Consider the following 24,057-nt stretch of genomic DNA (forward strand, 5'->3'; position numbering starts at 1 on the left):
GGCTGCAAACACACTGGGATGCTAAGTGAGATCTCCCTCTCTGATCTCAGAAACCATCTGCCTTGGCTCTGGAGCAATTATTTATAGCAGATAGGACTGATGTGGTGTCAAGACCAAGTCCCAGAGACTTAATTCCTCCAAAGATGGCAAAAGTGTCTGTTGGATACACAACAAAGAGGACCCAGAAACCCAAACTGGGCGGGTTGCAGCAGATGCTCTTTAAGAAGGGTCACCAGCGCTCAGAATGTCAGAGCTGAAGTAAGGGTGCGTCACACAATCAAATGTGCAAAGACAAGTGCAAAGGTACTTCTGACAGTGGGTCAACACTGTCCACAATTTCCTTTCAGATGCTCTCAACTTCATTTGCTAACTTCCTGCTGACTAGGTGCAGTCCCATGACCCCACTGGATAATGTGACCTGAGGCTGCATATTCCATGTCAAAATTTGGAAGGAAAAAAAGATCTTCACTGTGGTAAACAATCTTTTATTTGTTAAAGCACCTTCCAACCCGCCCGTGCTGTTCAGCTTCACCAAAAAACGACATGGCTATATATAACTCATGAGTCTAACTTACAGCTTTTGACGAGGTACCTGGGGTTACGAAATAAAAGCTATGTCCCATTTCTCATTTTTAAGTGGTACTTATCCTTTCAAGGACAGTGGTATTTACAGCCTCAAAAGGCAGAACTATATATTATGAACTTCAGAATGCTGTTAAAGAATTTTTTTATTTTTTTTTTTGGCGGGGGGTGGGCTGCCTCGTGGTGGCCTGCCTCGTGGTGGCCAGAGAAGCAGAAGCAGAGCATAGTATTTAGCAAACAGCCTCAGCCAGGAAGCAGTAGGTGATGTGGACAGCAGAAGCCCCAAGCTGGTAGCCAGTTCCATGAGTACGTGCAACAGTGGAGCCCCAAAAGTGGCATGGGCACGTCTTATTCAGGTTTTCTAACCCACCCACATAAAGCAAGATCAGATTAATAACAAAGCCAAAAAAAAAAAAAAATCAGCTAACAAACTCATTCAGCTGGGCAAAACATGCTATGAGATCTCCTATTGGGAAAAAATTCCGTATTTCCTATGGGGAATCTGGTTCTGCCTTATTTTAAGCAGTACAGACTTAGAGTTACAAAAAATAAATCAGAGGGTTACCTCTTCATGAAAGAATTCACTACAGAATTTCCTTAAAATGTAATTTCCCTGGTTCATTTCAAATATAGATTTATATAAATTCAGTTTATTCAATATTCAGGAATCTCTTTTTGGAAAAATGAGAAAACAGGCTCTGGAAGGTAGGAACAGCCAATGTTCAGGGTCGGCCAATAGTTTCTGCATACTACCCCAAAGACATTGGGATAATGATTTACATACAATATGCTTTAAAAATATGTATTATGTATATATATTCACTTCCTTACGACCCCAGAACTTTTCTGCATTTCTCATTATCTGGCTTGGAAAGCTATCTGCTCAGCTTTTGTGGCTGAGGAAAGGGGCAAGCTTTTCTTTAGAAGTTTCCCTTTAAGTGGTCTGGTCCAGGCGATATTTTTAAATCGTACTTAAATCTCACCCCATGAAAGGGTGGGAACTAAAACTGGCTGCTGAGCTAGTTAACTCCAGGTGTCCCCAGTTCATCCAAGCCGATGAAGAAATACCCTCATGTATGCACGAAGCCACACACAGCAGGCTCTGCCCGCACGGCCAAGGCAGAGTAATTCAGGAAATAAACTATCCCCAACTCAGGAGAAAAGTTATAGCAACACGTTAATCAGGTGGACAGAGATAAAATCCTTTAACAAACAAACGCTGGCGTCTAAGTACAGTCCTGTTTAGGTTGTGCACTAGGAGGGTGTGTGGCGTTGCCTTCGCTAGATCAGGTGGGATAGCGGGAGGGCAAAGGGCCGATAACAGGGAGCAGGCAGAATACACGGAGACCTGGGGTTCGGCCGCACCGAGCGGTTCTTGAGTTGCCTAGGGCTTCACGGGCCTAATAGTTACTACAGAGAAATATAACGGGATCTCCCCACCTCCCGACAGTACTAACGTGGAAATATTATATTCCTGCCAAAAATGAAAACGCATTTTATTGATATTACACCTGTTTTACCAGTAAATCTGACATATACAATCTATTCCTTACTAAATAAAATGGGCAAAAGAAATACCAAAATATTCATTTAAAAACATATTTATTAAGAAGAAAACTCATCTCAGGGCGCCTGGGTGGCTCAGTTGGTTAAGCAACTGCCTTCAGCTCAGGTCATGATCCTGGAGTCCCTGGGTCGAGTCCCGCATTGGGCTCCCTGCTCGGCAGGGAGTCTGCTTCTCCCTCTGACCCTCCCCCTTCTCATGTACTCGCTTTCTCTCATTCTCTCTCTCTCAAATAAATAAATAAAATCTTAAAAAAAAAAAAGAAGAAAACTCATCTCTAGGGAGAGGCCCAGGATGGGTTTGGACGGCAGGGCTAGGGGGGAAAGGGTTGGAGGGAGATTTGCTTTCTACTTTATATCCTTTTGTGTCAGTTTGAGTATAATATGTATGTATTACTTATTCAAAGAGATATGCATGGATTCATCACATTTTTATAAATCAAAACACAGAAAGTTTTACCAAAAAATGGTAATGAGTAGTGACATCAAAATATAGGGCACCTGGGTGGCTCAGTAGGTTAAGTGACTCTTGATTTTGGCTCAGGTCATGATCTCAGGGTTGTGAGATCGAGCTCTGCGTGGACATGGAGCCTGCTTAAGATTCTCTCTCCCTCCGCCCCTCCCCTTCTCTAAAGTACACACACACATACACACACACACAATGAATAATCAAAGATCCATCATCCAAGCAAAAACTAACATTCTAATTTTTTTAAAATTATGAGTAGACATGAACATAGTTAGAATAAAGCAAAACCTAAATTGTCCTAGACTAATTGATACATATTGTTGTCTAGCATTCCATTAAATGATGATGATGATCATAATAATAACAGTTCATACTTAGTAGGTACCAGACACTGGCCTAAATCCTGTTCTTTTTAAAAAAAATGTTTATTTTATAATTTAGCAGATTTGGGAGAGAAAGAGCGAGCATGCATGTGAGCTGGGGCGATGGAGAGGGAGAAAGGGAGAGAATCTTTTTTTTTTTTTTAAGATTTTATTTATTTATTTGACAGAGAGAGCGAGCACAAGCAAAGGGAGTAGTAGAGGGAGAGGGAGAAGCAGGCTCCCTGCTGAGCAGAGAGCCTGCTCCATCCCAGGATGGAGATCATGACCTGAGCTGAAGGCAGATGCTTAACCATCTGAGCCACCCAGGCGTCCCAAGACAGAGAATCTTAAAGCAGACTGTGCCGAGTGCAGAGCCCAACTTGGGGCTCAAACTCACGACCCTGAGATCATGACCTGAGCCGAAATCAAGAGTCGGATGCTTAACCAACTGAGCCACCCACACTCCCCTAGATCCTGTTACAGTATTTCTAAATGCTGCTACAGTGTTGTTGGTCTAATAAGCATTTATAGGGGCACCTGGGTGGCTCAGTCATTAAGCGTCTGCCTTCGGCTCAGGACATGATCCCAGGATCCTGGGATCGAGCCCCACATCAGGCTCCCTGCTCGGCAGAGAGCCTGCTTCTCTCTCTCCTACTCCCCGTGCTTGTGTTCCCTCTCACTGTGTCTCTCTCTCTCTGTCAAATAAATAAATAAATAAAATCTTTAAAAAAAAAAATAAGCATTTATAAAAAATACTCAAGGTAGAGAAAATCCTGGTGAAAATGAAACACTGAGAAAAACTTGAAAGCTGGCCAGAATATACATGCATATCTGTAATTATGTTTTTTTCCATACCACAAAGAAGCCAATTCTTCCACAGAAGTGATAAAGGCCATAATGAGGCTCAACAAGGAACTCTGTGACAGCGGATATACTTCACTTCTAGGAACTTACCAAAGGTGTGTCTTTTCCTCCCACAATGCTGAGACCAAGACCTGAACGTCCCTTGGATATTTCTATAATCATTTCCTGGCCAGGAACAATGGGACACGTGGCTGGGTCCACTGACAGAGGGGCCTGGAAACCACCTGGAGAAGGATGAAACACAGAATGATGGGCAAGCAGGGGATGCAGCCCGGCACACACACTCCGTTAGTTGGGGAGCACAGGGTTTACACATGTTTGTCATTTCACTCTTTTCCTGCTGAGCACCATGCAGCAAAGAGCTGGGTCCTTAACGCCCTTTCAGGAAGGGATGAAACCCGACGCTTTTGAGATGAAAACAGTAACTACCCCCCTTACTCAATCATCTATTTTAAGTGTACTTGAAATTTTTTTAAGCTTAAAACATACCCTGAAAACTCATACGGAAAGATGTAAGATGATTAAATGATTAAGTACATATAGGCGTCTGTTATAATGAAAATGAAGACTGGTATGACAGAAGATTCTGGGTTATAGTTAGAAGATACTAAGAAGAATTAGTGCTTAAATACTTTCAGTTAGAGCATATCATGAATTAAGATATATAAAGGATTTCATCAATAAAGTATGATGTTAAGATAAGAATTACCTAACAATGATCCCGAAACATATGCATAGTTAAAAAAAACAACAAAACTGTCATAAACACAACATTCAAGAACTAATTGCCGGGTCCACAGCTGAAAAACTTGTTAAAGGAGTTACTCCTACTTTATAAAGGTTTACTTTTTAAATTTTTAAAAAAGATTTAATTTTTTATGTTTAATTTAAATTTTTAACATTAAATTTTTTTTAATGTAACCTCTACCCTCAAGGTGGGGCTGGAACTCACAACCTGGAGACCAAGAGTCTCATGCTCTACTGACTGAGCCAGCCAGGTGTCCCGTGGTTTACTTTTTAAAATCATTGTTTTATTTATTTATTTTTCTTAAGTAGGTTCCATGTCCAGCATGGAGCCCAACGTGGGGCTTGAACTCACGACCCTGAGATCAAGATCTGAGCTGAAATCAAGAGTCGGTTACTCAACCAACTAAGCTACCCAGGTTTCCCCAAATCACTGTTTTAGATTGGGTTTCTTTAAAAAAATGAGAGAAAAAAATATTTACTGGCTAGGAAAAGATGTTTAATACAACCCCCTTATCCAGCATAACTTCTACATATGTGTATTTTCCAGATGACTGAACCCAACTAATTGGAAAATAAAATATTCAAAATGTTAGCTTCAAGAGCTTCTTGTACAAATAAGGAGCCTCCAAAGAATGTCATCTTTTTTGACAACTAAGTTCGATCATCATGAGTACTGACTCTTACCCTGGGATAGAATTTAGTTAAGGGCTGAGAATAAAGGGCCCCACCTTTTGGCCAGCTGCAGCTAATGCACAGGGGCCAAACTGGGATCCTCAAAGCTCATTAAACATCTGTCCCAGCAAGGGCCCCCACACTATGGACTACAGGCTAAGAATGATTTTCACATTTTCAAAAGGTTGAAAAAAAAAATGAAAAGAAAAATAACATTTCAAGACATGTGAAAATTACATGAAATTCAAATTTCAATGTCCATAAATGAAGTTGTATTGGAACACAGCCCTGCTAATCCATTTACTTCCAGTCTACGGCTGTTAGCATCCCGCGACAGCGGAGCTGAGTACTTGCAACAGAGACCATATGGTCCACAAGCCTTAAATATTTACTATCTGGCTCTTTACAGAAAAAGTTTGCCAATCCCTGATATTCAACAAAAGGAGAGAGGTTCTAGGTAAGCCTGTGGAGGGTTCTGCTCTGACTCAGCAAGAATAATAATAAAGCAGGTTTTGGAGTGGTGGGGACGTGGATTTAAGCTCCCCAGAAGGGAATTAATAGGTGGGTAAAAATGGAGGCTCATTCCTCATCCGAAAAATGCACGTAGTGAGCTGCTTTCTAATAGGAAGTAAATGAACAATGTGTGTGTGGTGCCCAGTCCAGCAACTGGCATAACGCATACAGTTGCTCTTTCTGACCGCATGGCATTTATTAAGCTAATGGCCTCCTAGTTAAGAGTGAGAAATTTAGTGACACAACCTCGGTAACAATAAAAAATGCCCTATTAGAAGGAGAGTATTAAAGGGGCGCCTGGGTGGCTCAGTCGGTTAAGCGACTGCCTTCGGCTCAGGTCATGATCCTGGAGTCCCGGGATCGAGTCCCGCATCGGGCTCCCTGCTCGGCAGGGAGCCTGCTTCTCCCTCTGACCCTCCCCCCTCTCATGAGCTCTCTCTCTCTCTCATTCTGTCTCAAATAAATAAATAAAATCTTTAAAAAAAAAAAAAAAGGAGAGTATTAAATTATAAACCTAGGGGCGCCTGAGTGGCTCAGTTGGTTAAGCGACTGCCTTTGGCTCAGGTCATGATCCTGGAGTTCCAGGATCGAGTCCTGCATCGGGCTCTCTGCTCGGCAGGGAGTCTGCTTCTCCCTCTGACCTTCCTCCCTCTCATGCTCTCTGTCTCTCATTCTCTCTGTCTCAAATAAATAAATAAAATCTTTAAAAAAAAAAAAATTATAAACCTAATCTGACTCTAGATCTTTTGGCAGCAAATGTATTTCGCCCTCCATTTTCCATTCATTTACAATAAAAACAATGTGCAATAGTGCCTAATTTCATAAATGCTTTACAAAGTTTATACTCCTTTTGTAAATGACTAGTTAGCCTCTTGAGTGAGAAGAGAGATGCTGGGGATGGCATTTCTCTTCTTTCACTTCTGCCTCACCCTGGCCAGTCCTGAGTCAGGGTTGGTATGTATTTCTCCCATACGGGCCAGCCCAAACCCTGATATACCAAGCCCCCGATAAACGTTTGGTAAGTAGATGACCAAATGAGTAGAATTTCCATAGATTAAATTATGGGGGATTAATTTGTTATCAAGATATAAATATGTGATGCATCTTATCAAAACTCAATTGGTCAACATTGTGGTTACTTTCTTAGTAAAAGGCCAGGTGGTCAGTATTTTGAGCTTTACAGACCATACATTCTCTGCTGAACTACTCAATGCTATCCTCATTGTGTGAAAGCAACCTTAAGACTACAGGTAAACAAAGGAGTAGTCCAATAAAATTTTATTTATGGTCAGGGAAGTCTGGGTTTCAGATAATTTTCATGAAATACTCCTTTGACTTTTTCCAACCTCTTAAAAATATGAAAACCATTTTCAGCTTGCAGACCACACAAAAACAGATGGTGGGCCAAATCTGACCCATGGGTCAAAGTTTGCTGACCACATTCATCAAGTATTTTAGTAAAAACCCAGTACTTTAGAATAATACCTGCTTGCTAAAGTTTTTATTGAGTTAATATTTCTGAAAAAATATGCACAAGACAAATACATAAAGGTGTTAGGCCTGCTAAATTCATGCAGAGTTGTGCTTCGCCACTGGTGAGCCCAGTGTTTTAAATAGGCCACTTTTTTTTATGGACTTACATCACATAAAAGCAAAGTGGAAATACTCATTATTCATTTTGCAATTCTATTTTCAACTGCCAGTCAGCATAATTCATGCCAGGAATTCAAAGAGAGAAAGCGAATACTCATGTCTTTAAGCACTGAAAATTAACAGTCTTCAAATCACTTACATCAACATATGCAAGGCTAACAATTTGACTGAATATGATTTTTAGGAGATAATACTCATACACTAAACACAATCTTTTGGAGCGATTACAGAATAATTTGTAAGCTTCATATGCAAACAGTATTTACTGAGGGCCTTTTTTTTGTTCTAGCACTTTCATACTCAATAAGCCCTGGGCAATCCCAGTAGCAGGTGAGGAAAATGGTGACCTGCCCACGTCCTGGAGCTAAGGAAGTGGAGGAGGGATGCAGAGCCAGGCTTCCTGACTCCTGGTCCAGTGCTCTTTCCAGGATATCATCATCCCCTCCTTTTCTCATGTTGGAGGAGTCAATTTCAGTTCGGCTCACAGAAAGAATCATACCATAGCTTGTGAAATCCACATCCGTGGAATGGTATGATGGAGCTGGTGCTAAAGATATCTCTTGTGAACTGAAGGAGACTTTTGTTGAATATTTTTGCTGTTTCATCTGGCTGACAGCCTACAAAAGAAAGGAAAATTAGAGGAATGTCAAAGAGGAGAACGAAAACCAAAGGATAAGACTTTAAAACTGGTGTGTTGTTACCAAAACAATGGTGGCACTCCAATAATGTTGTCCGAGAATTTAGAGCGGGAGAGGAGGCAGGAGGAAGTTAGGATGATTTCTGTCCCATCCCCCATGCTTCCCTATTTAACTTGACAGCTAAGATGTTCAGTGAAGGATGGATGAAGGAAGGGAAGGATAACAGCTGATGATACTCTATCATTGTGGTCTGTATACAATGCTGGGGCTGGGAAGCAGAACAAAAATTTTTACAATTTCCATTGATTCTGATGAAATCGATGTGAAGTCCACATACCCATGTTGTGCCCACTGAAAAGCAATCTATGCTGCAGATGTTCTGAGCATACAACAATGTCCTTCTCTTCTGGATACATCCACAATAGTTAAATGCATTAGGCAGGTTAATTGAGCAACATGAGGGCCAGGAAGAGGAAATTAGCATCCACTCAAAGTCTACTAAGTGCCAGGTACACCGAACATTTTAATTCACCTCCAAGAACTATACCTTATTCACCCTTGATTCCCAGTACCTGGAACATAGTGGACCCTCAATAAATGTTTGATGAATGAATGAATGAATTGCTGAATGGATATAGAAGAGCAAAATTGAAGACATGGAAACTCAGAGTTGAAAACGAATTTGTAATTCAATGAAGGTACAGAGACCTTTGCTGTGTGAGCTTTGGAAAGTTAACTCATAATTCTGGATTTTTATGGATAATACCTCCAATGAATATTAGTATTAGAAAACTGAGAAAAACCAAAAGGACTCCATGCTCGCTTAACAGGCAGTTAAGAAACATAGGTAGTGACCTGACCTGCCTTCTGGATCTGTAGTTAGCCAGGGAACCCATCCCCAGCTGGAAGATTCTGGTGGAGGCAGTGAAGCACCAGGCTGTCCCTGGAGTCTAGAAATAGGATCAAGGTAACTGCTCCAGAACAATGACACCTCAAGATTCTGTCAGTGGAAGGCTATGCCTCAATACAAGGCACCGTGCAGTATATAAAAACTAGAACATCAGCCATTGTGTATCTGTGTCATGCTTTCCAGTTTTTAAAAACACTTTTACATCCATGAATTCTTTTAATCCTGAGAACAACCTGGAGAGTTAGACAATATTACTTTCTTTTCCAGATAAAGAAACCATGTCAAGTGGCTTGTCTGAAATCACACAGCCATTTAGAGGAAGAGGTCAGATTAAAAGTTAGTAGTAGCTAAAGAACGCTACAAATTATGTTTTTATTTTTATTTTTTATTTTATTTTATATATTTTTAAAAGATTTTATTTATCTTTTTGTCAGAGAGAGCGACAGAGCACAAGCAGGAGAACGCCATGGCAGAGGGAGAAGCAGGCTTCCCGCCGAGCAGGGAGCCTGATGTGGGACTCGATCCCAGGACCCTGGGATCATGACCTGAGCCAAAGGCAGACGCTTAACCAACTGAGCCACCCAGGCATCCCTTATTATTTTTTAAAGATTTTATTTTTAAGCAATCTCCACCCCCATTGGGGGCTTTAGCTCATAACCCTGAGATCAAGAGTTGTGAGTTCTTCTGACTGAGCCAGCCAGGTGCCCCAGAACGATACAGATTTAAAATGTTTCTCAAACAGCTGCTAGGCACTGATTCTATGGATGTTCATTTTCTTTTCTGTAGTTTTTCTCACCAACACTTAATAATGACCGTATACCTACTTAAGAAGACTTACTCAAAGACATATTTTCAGAGGGAAGGGGAAAAATGACAAATATGGGTTTACTACCAGAAAACTGAACAATGGAACCACCTAGATATCAATTACTCTGAGGACCATATTTTCTAGTGTCCTTGAAGCTAGATACATCTGCAGGCTAAGTTTTGGTCAGTAGGATGAAAACAGATGCGAACTGTACAGTTTTCAGGTCATTTTCTGCAGGATAAGGATCCTGCCTTCCTCTTCTCCCAAACTGGAATGCAGATGGGATGACAACATCCGAGCAGCCTCAGACCCAAAACTGGACGCATTTTTTTTTGAGGATGGTAATCAGATAAGAAGTGCCTGAGTGTGTGGTACTGTGGAGACAGCGTATCATCCTCACACTGATTACACCCATACTTGATACAGAAGAGAAACTTCTTGGAGAGATTGAGCCTAATCTTAATTCATACAGTACTTATGTTCAACTTTTGTTTTCTATCACCTTTAAAAAGAACATCGATAACAAAGATGCTAAAGTGTTCTTAGCGATTTTAAAAAAAGATGTATTTATTTTTTTAACCACTTTATTTTAATTTTTTAAAGATTTTATTTATTTGTCAGCACAAGCAGAGGGAACAGCAAGCAGAGGCAACAGCAGGCAGAGGGAGCAGACTCTCCGCTAAGCAAAGGGCCCGACACAGGACTCGATCCCAGGACCCTGAGATCAGGACCTGAGCCGAAATCAAGTACTCTTAACTGACTGAGCCACCCAAGCATCCCTATTTATTTGAGAGAGTGACAGAGAGAGCGTGCATGAGTGGGAGGCGAGGGGCAGAAGGAATCTTCAAGCAGACTCCTTGCTGAACCTAGAGCCCTATCCATGAGATCATGACCTGAGCCAGAACCAAGAGACACCTAATTGACTGAGCCACCCAGGTGCCCCAGAATCATGTGATTTTTAAAACAGTAATGTTTGTGCTAATCGTTACATCTCAGCTCCAGGTTGCATCCCATTGCATTGTGCATAATACGTTTCCAACAGATAGTGATAGCACTGAACTCAATTAAAAAATAAGGAAACAGTCCATAAAACCAAGTGAAACATCCAACATACATTTTTAGAGGCTGACCTCTTGTTGGTAGGTGTGGTGATAGTTGGAATGTGTGCTCCTGTGACTCACCCATCAGCACAAACCCAAACTACTTAGAATGAAAGATAAGAAAGGTTGGATTTTCTGCTTAATGTCTTCTATTCAAACATGAAGAGTTGGAATGGACTTTCTAGGTTATCCAACCTAACTAAACCAGTGGTTCTCAAACCCTGTCTTCATAACAGAAATTGCCAGGGAGTTTTTTTTTTAAGATGCTGGGATTTCTCCCCCCAGCCCCATCCTAGACCAAATAAATTGGCACCTAGGTGGAGCCCAGGCAAGTTCTATTTAAGAATTACTGCTTAAAGTTAAACCATGGATTCTTCACCCAGGGTAAATGGGTTTCTAAGAGATCCACAAAGGACATTTTGGGAATTATAAAAGTCATGTGTTGTACTAAAATTACGTTTATCAGTGTTTTTTGGGGAAAGAGTCTACAGTTCATTTAGGGTGGGAAAACAAAAATCACCACTCAGAGAAGATATGAACTGCTGAGTTTGCTAGTACTGATTAGCCGTGTGGCCACAGGAGAGTCACTTCACCTCCTTACACCTAAACTTCCTCATCTGTAAATTGGGAGCGATATTTCTAAACCTTGTGAGCTTGTTCAAAAGATCAAAGAGAAAAGGACATAAATAAACCTATCACTATGCCAGGAACAGTTTAAGATTTCAACAGATAATAGCTATTAATGTCTTCATGTCTTTTGATAATAAACGACCAGCCAGCTCCTGATTAAAAACCGTCCGGGTGGTTTGGAACATCTCAAGGGCTGGGGAAGTTCTTCATAATGAGCTGACACAGCCTCACAGAGGTGCTGCCCACTGACGTCGGCTGGTTCTCTTCTGCAGCCATGGAAAAGGGTCATAATCACTTTCCCGAAAGGACAATACTTGATTTAAGCGCTCGTTTTTCGGCATGGAAAAGAAAGGGCAGGTGGTGTTTAGGATTTGTCCTAGTTCTAAAGTTCTATGGTTATAACATTTTAGGGATGTCTGGTATGTGACTTGAGATAAGTGGCAGCATATGAAGCATTAGCACATTAATAGTGAATTCTGGTCTTAAAAAAAAATTTACTTACACATTTCCATTTGATCCAAATCTGGTTATTTTTAAGGCTCTTTCTATACCTACTCATTTAAAAAAAAGTTTTAGATTTGAAAGATTTTATCTATTTATTTATTTGAGAGAGAGAGAGATAGTGACAGAGATGGTGAGAGAGAGCATGGGCAGGGAGGAGAGGGAGAAGCAGGCTTCCCGCTGAGCAGGGAGCCTAATGTGGGACTTGATCCCAGGACCCTGGGATCATGACCTGAGCTGAAGGCAGACGCTTAACTGACTGAGCCACCTAGGCGCCCCTGAAGTTTTTTTTTTTTTAAGATTTTATTTTTAACTAATCTCTACACCAACATGGGGCTCAAACTCAAAACCCTTAGATGAAGAGTTGCATCTTCTACCAACTGAGCCAGCCAGGCACCCCTACACCTACTCATTTTTTTAAAAAAAAATTAGAGAGAGAGCACGTGAGTGAGCAGGGGGTGAGGGAGAGTCTCAAGCAGACTCCCTGCTGAGTGTGGAGCCCGATGGAGGGCTCGATTCCACAAACCTGGGATCATGACCTGAGCCAAAATCAAGAGCTGGATGCTCAACTGACTGAGCCACCCAGGCACCCGTAGACCTAATCATTTTTATTTCGGTTTTTAGCATATAAGTTTGGAGACTTTTCAAAGGCATTTTCTTTGGCAGTGTTTGAAATATCATGTAAGCTCTAGTTCCTTAAACATAAAAATAGCTAATACAGTAATAATGTAAATTTTAGTAGCATGAAGGTATCAACTAGCACAAAGAAATGAGAATCAAGATTTTAAAAAGAAAAAACTCAACAGCAACAGAAGTACAAAAACTTGACAGACAGAAATTTATAGTTTAAGAGAAGTGAACTCAAACTGTAAGGAACACCAAAGTTACTGTATTTATACTTTTATACAACTACAAATTCTCCCACTTAAGATTTTTTATTAATGACATTAAGTAAGACATGGCACTCTTGGAATTTAAGTGCAGGTGTGTTTGTAGGGACGGTTCACTTTTAAACACCTGTTCAGGGTATTGGCCCAGGAAGATGCACAGAGAATATTTCCACACACCTTGCACAGAATCAATGATATGGCTGTGGGTTGACTTCAAATTCTAAGACACACCATAACCTCCCAGCAAGTAATAGAGAGTCTGATTTCATTGCAATCACTTCCTTTTCTTCTGGAACCCATTTATAATGCACACCATCCCAGTTGAGCAAAACCTAAAGGGGAAATTACGTACATTGTCAGTTGGGCACTCCAGTGCCTTCTGGTGACCTGCCACCACGCCCTGACCAGCCACCTGGGAGATGTCGTCCTAAAATGTAAAAGATATAACCAGTTAGTGGCATTGTAGGGCTCAAGTGCTCTCTCCAGCTTTAGCAAACACCATGGAGCTTTGGCTCTATTACAAAAATGACCAAAGCACCAGTCATAAAAGTTCTGTTCATCCGTCTGAACCAAGTCCCTCCCATTAATGAATGCAGCCTTGTCATTTCCAAATGCTTCTTTTGGGCCCTTTCAGATCTATCAGGCTTTAAACCTATCAGATATCCACTGATGGTCACTTCAGCTGGAGTTTTTTCTTCTTTTGCCATTCCAGTAATCTCTGAATCTGTATTTATACTGAATATTTAGTTCTTTCAGGGTTTGAACTCTGATATTAGAACTTTTTTTCCCTCAAAGTCACTAAAGACACTGGAAGATACAGAGTTAAGTTAATCCTGAATCCCACGGAAAAGTGCAGAGTCCAGATTTTAGAGAGAAATAAACTACCAAAATCACACAGGGAACCAATGCATACCTAAAGGGTGGTTTATTGACACCAAAAAATTGACCAGAATGCTTATGTCTGCTTCCCACCATATCCCATCCTTCTTTACAGGCAAAATTACAGGGGAAATTATCATCTGATGGTTGACTCTCAGGCATGAACTCCTGCATTTGGACTTGGACAAGGCAGGGAACACGGAGACAGACTGATTTGGATAGGAGAAAGGATGGGCTTACTGTAGCCCGTGGTAAATGTCTGAGAGACACAACCTCTCGGGTCTAACATACGGACTGCAGGTAGGTAAGCTATCTGAAGATGATGAGAGGTGTGACTCGTATAGCAAAGTGGTAGTTGTTTGTGACCCTAGTTCCTCGACTCAAGAGTTCTACAACCCTGAGAGGATTATCTGACATCTCCAAGCCTCACTCAGTCTCCTCATTTATAAAATGGGAAAAAATAAAGGTTGTTATGCTCTAGATATGTTGTAAGGATTAAATGAGGCAATATTAGAAAAGCACTTAGCATGGTACCTGGCATACAACAAATACGTAATGAAGATGTTGATGTTGATAGTAAACGGAATCCAGCTCTGATACACCCATATTGCTAACTCTATTGTAGAGTTGGTGAAAATAATTACACTTTCTCCTTTGGACAGGACACTTTCTCCTTTGGGGAATGCTGGAGTACTATCTGATATCTGCCGCCCCCACCCTGGTTTCTTTTTTGAACATACTGACATACCCTGAGATAATGATCAGGTCATGCCCAGCCACTCATTATTATTATTAGATTAGGTTACAATCTCATCCTGTCTCATCAATTCCCTACTGGTTTACACCTGAGAAATTTAACCCCAGCACATAATATCCTGAGCCTGCAGCCTAGGTCCCCAGGGTTATTGTGATTTCCCTTATCTGCCCACTTATTTTTTAGGATCATAGCTCTTTCTCATTTAGATATAGATTCTCTCTCAGTTTCTGCCATATTGGACAAACACTCTAGAACTCCTCCCAACAACCCCCCCCCCACCGAGGCCCCAAATTGTGCTCCTAAACAGATTACATGACATGAATTCACAAGTTACTTCTTGCGTAATTCTTCCCTGAGCCCCTGGGCAGTGCCCCTTCCATAGCATGACTAAGTTATTTTCTTAGTTATCTAAGTTATCTTCTTCTAAGTTATGCAACACTGTTTTGTATCTTTTTATGTGTCTGTCTCCCATATACTAGTATACTAGTATGACTTGACTTTTTTTTTTTTTAAGGTTTTATTTATTTATTTGACAGACACAGCGAGAGAGGGAACACAAGCAGGGGGAGTGGGAGAGGGCGAAGCAGGCTTCCCGCGGAGCATGGAGCCAAATGTGGGGCTCGATCCCAGGACCCTGGTTTCACGACCCGAGCCGAAGGCAGACGCTTAACGCCTGAGCCACCTTGTCTTATTTGTTTCTTCAACATATGGCAGAATAGACTGTGAGCTTGATAAAGGGCCAGGGCTGAATGAATCAAAGTTCGGGAACTCAAATCTTAAATGCACCTGGGTGGATGTCAGAGACAGCCGTGAAAGGAAGGATGCCCAGTGAAGGTGATCCTGTGGCTTCCACTTAAAAGGATCAAAGTTGAAAAAAGACAGACATGGGAAGGTCAATAAATGGTGCTCATGGGGAATTTTTAGAATCAAACTTCTAACCTGCCTTATAAATGGAAACCACTGGTATTACTCCTTCCAGTGTGGATCAAACAGCCTTCCGAAGAGCCACAGTGCCTCTACCTGAAAATGAAACCGCATGTCTGCAAGTCTACCTTTGTTTAAACCCAGATTAACTAGCATGGGACAAAGGAGCTGACTTCCCCAGTTAAAGACTTAAAAACCCAATTTGCATGTCACACAGAGCTACTACTAATTGGTTGAATTCACCCTCATTTGCACTTGTACATAAAAAGGGCACTGGAATAGTCGCCAGAAAAATCTGGGTTCAGACTGGTTCCACCACTTATATTAGCAGCAGTAGTGCTAGGAAACGTTCATTTTTAGCAACAGTAAGAATACAATAACAGCTACCTAAATAAGGGGTTGCCAGCAAAGTTGAATTCAACACATGCTTACAGAGGATCTACTCCATGCCAGCAAGGAAGACGACTAACCGAGCCTTGTGCTCGTGACATTTACATATCTGGTGCGACAGATAGCAGAGAACAGCTCTGGAAACCTTGAATTATAACCGAATGTTATCTGTAGGAAGGTGTGTGGCAGATAGCAGGTGCCTGAGGAGTGACAGTTTCCTTCCCTTTCTCTTGTCCTCAAAATGTGGAAGGATGAGATGAGGAAATCAGAGCTCTGAAAAGCATCTGGTCTAACACCCTGTCCCATTTCTTTCTTTTTTAAAAGGATTTGCTTATTTGAGAGAGAGAGAGAGCATGAGCATAGAGGGAGAGTGAAGGGAGAAGCAGACTCCCTGCTTTGCAGAGAGCTCGATGCGGAACTCAATCCCAGGACCCTGAGATCACGACCTGAATCAAAGGCAGATGCTTAACTCGACTGAACCACCCAGGTGGCCCCTGTTCCACTTCTTATACGATTACCCTTAAACCTCTGGGCCAAGGGACCGGGCCAGTGCATGATGACGATGACGACAGCTAAAGCTTACTGAGCACTGACTGTGCCAATTACTGAGCTAGATACCATCCCCATTTCAGATGCCGATGTACACAACAGAGCTATGGTATAAGAGTCATTGCAGAGTTAACTGGGGCATGAGAGGCTAAAGCATATGCTGAACCAGAACTTAATCCAGACGTATTGTGTGCAGAGCCCCTGCTCTTAACCGAGGACAAGCCACAAGGGAAAGGCAAAGTGCTGTTCACCTGCTCCAAACGACACGCATGAGATTCTTAGGAGCCTGCCTCAACATAGTGATTCCATTTTTAGATACAACATTAAGTCAGAACAAGTCATGTCAGCTTATTTTGAGCTTGGGCAGGCAAAAAAAATTCATGGCACTAGCCACCACAGTGACCTGGGGTGCGTCACTTTCTTCCGTGTTTTGTGTTTAAACATAAATTTGGAACTTGCTAATCTTCCAACTACTGCACCGAGGGAGTTCTTAGTGCCTTCAAAGCTGAGGTTCTGGGACATTCTAAAGTGTTGACTTTGCACAGGAGACCCCTAAATAAGAAGGCTGAGGAAGGAGTGGGGAAAGATCCATTTTGTGGAGCAAACCAACAGAACACATTCTGCGTGCGTTATGTTATAATCACCAGCACAGCACTATAAGCTCCTGAAAGAAAATGCTTTGTGGGCCAAGCAAATTACTCTGATCAAGAGAAGGAGCTTTCGAGCAGTGGACATAAAAAGCAACACTGGGAATATTCTATATAATAGATAATGGGGGAATATTCTATATAAAAGATAATGGGGATGCCCAGTTTACAATCACCAAAGCTGGTTGACTTCTATCCCAAAGTTGGATGATCAACATGCCTGGTCTTTCCAGCCAAATTAATTGGTCCAAGGGTAGACATCTGAACTACGTAAGAACATCCTGTGGATTTTCCAAAGTGGACTCAAGGGAAGAGAGGTAGCCCCTTTCTGGCCTAGAGGCTTAGGAGCTTTTGGTGGCCACACTCCCAATAAGCTGAGGAAGCAATCTGCGGGAGAAGTCAAAGAGACATCCAGATACCTCTGGCAGCACCAGGATTCAGGGTCCAACTGTCCCTGAGGCTGTCAATCCTGCCTTTCCTGTAGGTATGTAAAAAGAGCCTGGAGCCTATCAGTAAATTTTCCTTTGTCTGTAAGGTCAAGCTTTATCAGGTTTTGTCACCTGCAATCAAGAGTCTACTGATTAAAATGAAGTGGAGCCCAGAAAAGATCAGGGTAACAAACTCACAGGGGTCAAGCCATAAGGTAGCTAAGTGGAGATGAAGAAAGTGAACGGAGCATAAGACAGCAAACTAGAGAGAGCTGCTTAGCCTAAAGATAGTCAAATCCAATGATTTTTTTTTTAAAGATGCCTGTCAGACACTGATTGTCTCCTGCTGATTTGGGTCCTTGGACTCCCGCTCCGTGGCACGTGGATACAATAGAAAAGGACAGCCTTTGCCTGAGTCAGTCCCACCCTAACTCCTCCCCCACCTGAGCCCCTGGATTAGCTGAAATCCTATCAGCAAGAGCTCCTCAGCACCTTCCTGTGCCCTTCTGCAGTACTTGGCAACACTAGGAATTACTTAGGTAAAGTTGGATGCCAGTCCTGGCTGTGACACGTAGTTGCGTCTCTGTGCCTCAGTTTCCTTATCAATCAAATGGGGACAGTAATAGGCTCAATGTCCTATAAAACATAAATCAATACACTTAGAATGATGCCTTCTGGAACACAGAGGAAATGCCATGAAAACGTTAGCTGGCATGATTCTTGGCAGTTCTGAAAGCACCGTCGAGATAAGATTTATGTGTCTTGTTCACTACGGTATGTCCTGTGGCTGGCATTGTGTCTGGGACATAACAGGCCTTCAGTACTAAACTTGCTTAATTTCTGCTCCCAATATGGGTTTTAGATTGTAGGACCTTAAAAATTATGTTGACAAGACGTCTCCAGAGAAGTGAAAACTTGACAGGCTCAAAGAACAATGTGTCAGCAGCACGAGGTTTCTGACAAAAGCTCTGAAATTCAGAAACTAGGGCACTCAACACAGGTAAGAAGGCCTGAGTTCTGGGCCTTCTGCCAATGTGTCCTTTTCCGTCGCTGTGTCCTTAGTGCTAATAATTATGATTCTTAGGCTATTTTCTCAGTTTAGAAAAATCTGCTAAGCAATAGCTTCCTTCCAGGCAAGTTCAATTTCATGTAACAAGTCTTCACAGCAGACCAGTTAAAGGGGTTGGGAGTGAAAGCAAGCCAGAAGACATGAAAGATGGGAATTTGTGTTAAAAACAGGCACCTCTATTTCTGCTGCCTGTGAGTTCATGAGGTTACCTTTACCTGCTACCCTCACGTCTCTCTATTCTTCATTTACGATGCACAGGCAGAGAGAATGGAGGAAAAAGCCAAAGGCTTTCCTTTTGTGACTTTCATGAAGGAAACAGACTTGACTGTAAATCTACCATCTTTTTTTATGACCAGGAAAGGGAAATTTATTATGTAGGCAAATCTCAAGTGATTTTCAGAAATGCAAGATATAAAGTACAATGAGCTGTGAAAAATGCCACATATTTGAATGCACTTGAACTCTGCCATTGGCAATTTGCATACTGTCACAAAAGAGAGGCCTGTGCTGACTCAGACACATTCCCTCTGGCTTCTTACAAGGGAATTCCTAGGCTCTTGTTTTTTTTTTTTAAGATTTTATTTATTTGACAGAGAGAGAGACAGGAGAGAGGGAACACAAGCAGGGGGAGTGGGAGAGGGAGAAACAGGCTTCCCGCTGAGCAGGGAGCCCGACTCGGGGCTCGATCCCAGGACCCTGGGACCATGACCTGAGCTGAAGGCAGACGCTTAACGACTGAGCCACCCAGGTGCCCTACATTTTCTTATTCTCTAGTTTCATTTCCCATTCCCCTCCCACCTCCACCCCAGTTCTGTCCTCGCTGGTAAATTACTCCCTGTAGGTATCGCTTAAAACTGTGCATTTGGCTTTATGATCTTTTTTTTTTTAAAGGTTTTATTTATTTATTTGACAGAGAGAGACACAGCGAGAGAGAGAACACAAGCAAGGGGAGTGGGAGAGGGAGAAGCAGGCTTCCCACCGAGCAGGGAGCCCAATTGATGTGGGTCTCGATCCCAGGATCCTGGGACCATGACCTGAGCCGAAGGCAGACGCTTAACGACTGAGCCCATTCAGTCGCTCCCCTAGGCTCTTGTTATAGACGCAGTTTTCATATCGGATCTGAAACAGAAAATAGGCACAGTGACATCTGCTGCCCGAGCCGAACTAGAAATCCTGCAGTCCTTGATGGACTACAAACTGGGGATAAAGATGGATTTTAAGTACACAGTCCAGCCGTTTAAAAACGAGCAGGAGGGCACCTGGGTGGCTCAGTTGGTTAAGCGACTGCCTTCGGCTCAGGTCATGATCCTGGAGTCCTGGGATCGAGTCCCGCGTCGGGCTCCCTGCTCGGTGGGGAGTCTGCTTCGTCCTCTGACCCTATCCCCTCTCATGTGTTCTCTCTCTCTCATTCTCTCACTCTCAAATAAATAAATAAAATCTTTAACAAAAAAATTAAAAAAAAAAACAAAAAACGAGCAGGATATACATCTGAGAATTCCAGCCTGGAATTAAGACCTATAATCATCAGAAACACATTTTAACCTATTTTTCCAAACTTGGATGCCAGCATTTTAAAAACACTTGGGAATAATTTTTGATCAAGCACAGTAGTCAAAATTGATAAACTAATGTCAATTATACTTCATTTAAAATTTTTTTAAAGCAAAATAAAATATAAAAATTGATAAAATGAACCTGTACCAGAAGTCACATGGCATATTAAAAGTTAAAAATTCTAGGGGTGCCTGGGTGGCTCAGTTAGTTGAGTGTCTGCTGCCTTCGGCTCGTGTCACGATCCCAGGGTCCTGGGATCAAGCCCTGAGTCGGCCTCCCTGCTCAGCGGGGAGCCTGCTTCTCCCTCTCCCCCTGCCCCTCCCTCCACTTGTGCTCTCCCTCTCTCTCTCTCAAATAAAATCTTAAAAAAAAAGTTAAAATTCTACACTTAACTCATTATCTTCCTCTACAAATCTATTTTTTTCTCATTTTTTTTAATGTTATTGTTTTAAAAATTAGAGACGGTTATCGGCCTCCTACTTATCCAGGTTCAAAACCAAAGTCAGCTTTTACTAATCTCTCTCCTTGCCTGCTTTGATTGAATCATTTGCGAAACAGATTGTTTCAGACTTTGGGATTTCACAGACCAGAAAATTTTCAAAACGGTGTAGGGATTATAGAGTTACTCTTCCCACCCCCCCCCACCCCCCACAGTAATGAAAACCAAAGAAATATAGGCTGGAGCTTATGAATTTGCCATTTTGTAAGTCAAGAAATGGTCAAGTATCAGTGATTTCAGAGGGTTCAACCTATTAAACTCCTCTCCTCCCAATTACTACCATGTATCATTACCATAATGTCATATAGGAAGAGCCATTTTAACACTAAAAATTTAGGTGGGGCACAGTTTTAAAGGGCAGTTCTTGAAATTGAATAGTTTTAGCTTCATTTAGAACTCTCCATGTGGTTATTTTTCGTATTTCCCATAAATCAATGGAAACTCACAGATCCCCATGGGTATAACTCTTTAGTATTATCTGAATAGAGGAGAAAGCTCAGACTTTGGAGTCAGGTAGTGGCTTACATCCAAATTTCAAATTTTTCTATCCAAAGGTTATGACAAACTGGATTCTCTAAACCTCAGTTTCTTCATAGGTTAACATCAACAGTCTCTTGGAGAGGCAGTGTGGCATGATCAGGCATGTGAGTCCAACGCATAAGGCTTTGAATCCTACTGTGACACTTAGTGCCCCTAAGCCTTTGGGCAAGTGAATTAACTTCTGGAATACTCAGGTCACTCATCTGCAAAATGCAGATGGTAGTAATAATACTTTCATGATGGGGAGGATGGAGATAAACATTCTGTTCAGGTCCTAACAGACAGTAAGTGCTCAGTAAATGGCGGAGGGTTATTATTATTATTACTACTGTTTTTGTCAGGAAAAATGAGGTTAATATTTCAAAAGTGTCTACTAAGTGACAAGTACATAATTAGTAGTCATTAAATAGTAGTTCCCTTCTTACACAGAAATCTAAAATTCAATACACAAGAAGGAATGCGTGAGATTAATAGCAGCTAACGTTTTCATGGCATTTCCTCTGTGTTCCAGAAGGCATCATTCTAAGTGTATTGATTTATGTTTTATAGGACATTGAGCCTATTACTGTCCCCATTTGATTGATAAGGAAACTGAGGCACAGAGACGCAACTACGTGTCACAGCCAGGACTGGCATCCAACTTTACCTAAGTAATTCCTAGTGTTGCCAAGTACTGCAGAAGGGCACAGGAAGGTGCTGGGGAGTTCTTGCTGATAGGATTTCAGCTAATCCAGGGGCTCAGGTGGGGGAGGAGTTAGGGTGGGACTGACTCAGGCAAAGGCTGTCCTTTTCTATTGTATCCACGTGCCACGGAGCGGGAGTCCAAGGACCCAAATCAGCAGGAGACAATCAGTATCTGACAGGCATCTTTTAAAAATCACTGAATTTGACTACCTTTAGGCTGAGGGGCTCTCTCAAGCCTGTTGTCCTATATCCAGTCCACTTCATTCATCCTTCCCCACAAATGTGCTCTTCCTCCTAGCTTTCTTTTCTCAGTAACAGCACCCACCATGCAGCCAGTCAGCTGCCTCGATGCATGGAACTCAGTCTTGGTCCCTCTCCTCCTCCATCAACTTTCATCTCAGTTACTCTCACAATTTAATTCTCGCTGCCTTCAGCTTTGACATTTTCTAAGGGATTTTTCACAGGGCATTCAGAAGGTGTCTTTTCAAATGGCTCATCTCATCATCTCCTGTTAAAAACCAGTCCAAAGGCTTCCCTCAGTCCACGAGGCTTTCCACCACCCAGCCTCTGTCCACTTTGTGGCTTTCGCCTCCTGCCACTTGGCCTGAACAGCCACAGCTCTGTCTCTGGTATTAGACCTGGGATGCAGAGTCAGGTGTCTACAGGTGATGGGGATGCAGGAAGCAGGCTGGGGTGGGGGAATGCTGGAAAAGCAGGGACAGAAATAACCTGGAAGTGCATAAATGATTTATGGGGTGGCTTGGCATGCTGGTCTGTTTTCAGGAAAAAAGCAAAACCAGGATTTTTATGTGAATATCTCCTGATTTATAAAATCAAACATCTTAAGAACGCATCATGGAGGGGAAGTAAGATCTGGATCGGACTCTGACAGCCAGTTTGTGACCTCTGAATCAGACCGAATGTGCTGTACTCCTTAATGAAAGAGGGCTTATTTATCTTTACGTTCCTAGAGCTTGACACATTACAGGTTCTCAGGAAATGTGCACTGAATAATGAGAGTCCTGGCACACCTAGATTTTTTTATAGGGAAAATCTGGTGTTAACAATAGCTACATTTACTGAGCCCTTACTGCATGCCAAGCACTGTGCTAAGCATTTCATGTATAAAATCATACTCTATCCTCATTACAGAGAGGTGGGGACATCCTCCTCCTCCTCCTCCATTTTTAGATGAAGAATGCAGACAGACCGGATAAGGCACTTTTGCTAGTGAACAGCAGAGGTGAAATCTAAGTTTGTTCAGATTTCAGAGCCCACGATTTGTATCTGATAGCCTTTTTCATCTGAGAAAGCAAGTACTATCAGGCCATTTGGAGACATGGGTAGTATCTATAACACTCAACATTGGTTTTTCAATAGGTATGTTTGAAAATTTTGTATGGATCAAGTATAGCAAGTGGAGAGTAAAAAGTGTGCCTAAAGTGTTGCTATTAGAGCTGGTGGAGACTGAAATGGTAGAATGCACCGCCAGTCACAGCGTGAATTTCCATGTCACAGCTCATTGAGGTTAGTGGTAGTTAATTCAGAAATGACTCACGCTTCCTCAGGCATCTTGCTACCCCATACATTCAAAAGGATCAGAAATATTTCACAATGAAAGACAAAAGTAAAAACACATTGCAAACAGCTGGAAAAATCTAAACATTTTGAAAAAATTTTAAAAGTCTAAAGTGTTATTGATGCCGCTGTCTCAGATCTGTGATGCCAAGATCATTGGACTCATAGACACACAGACTGTATTGTTGCAAAGCAGTTTCATAAATTGGGGGAAGAACGCTGAGCACATCTGTTGGGGGCATTTCTTCGCAGGTTTATCTTGGGCCGCTGGCCAAATCCTGGGATGATGCTGGTTCTCAGCTCTAAACCTGCATTCAGAGGAAAGTTTTGTTTTTTTTTTAAAGATTTTATTTATTTATTTATTTCAGAGAGAGAGAATGAGAGACAGAGAGCATGAGAGGGAGGAGGGTCAGAGGGAGAAGCAGACTCCCTGCCAAGCAGGGAGCCCGATGCGGGACTCGATCCAGGGACTCCAGGATCATGACCTGAGCCGAAGGCAGTCGCTTAACCAACTGAGCCACCCAGGCGCCCCAGAGGAAAGTTTTAAAGAATACATATTGCAGAAGGTTTGCACACCAAGGGCAAGAAAGGTAAATTCCTTTACTGGCAACTTCCTGTGGAACTTTTATTTCCTTGCTGTTTATTAAAATCTTTGCA

The 24,057-nt window shown here is 42.0% G+C and overlaps 1 protein-coding gene across 8 annotated transcripts in view; it reads right to left on the bottom strand.

Annotated features, from left to right (window-relative positions):
* The window catches only part of PATJ (PATJ crumbs cell polarity complex component), a 353,127-nt gene that overhangs the window by 60,264 nt on the left and 268,806 nt on the right, over positions 1 to 24,057 (bottom strand). For all 8 annotated transcript variants that reach the window (XM_035018405.1, XM_035018407.1, XM_035018410.1 and 5 more), the window contains 3 exons: positions 13,255 to 13,329; positions 7,925 to 8,042; positions 3,931 to 4,064 (listed from right to left, as the gene is read on the bottom strand). In XM_035018405.1, coding sequence (XP_034874296.1) covers positions 3,931 to 4,064; positions 7,925 to 8,042; positions 13,255 to 13,329 — 327 coding nt within the window. The remainder of the gene's footprint in view (positions 1 to 3,930; positions 4,065 to 7,924; positions 8,043 to 13,254; positions 13,330 to 24,057) is intronic.

Source organism: Mirounga leonina, unplaced genomic scaffold, assembly GCF_011800145.1.
Source record: "Mirounga leonina isolate KUSES-001 unplaced genomic scaffold, KU_Mleo_1.0 Mir_173, whole genome shotgun sequence".
Classification (NCBI taxonomy): Eukaryota; Metazoa; Chordata; class Mammalia; order Carnivora; family Phocidae; genus Mirounga; species Mirounga leonina.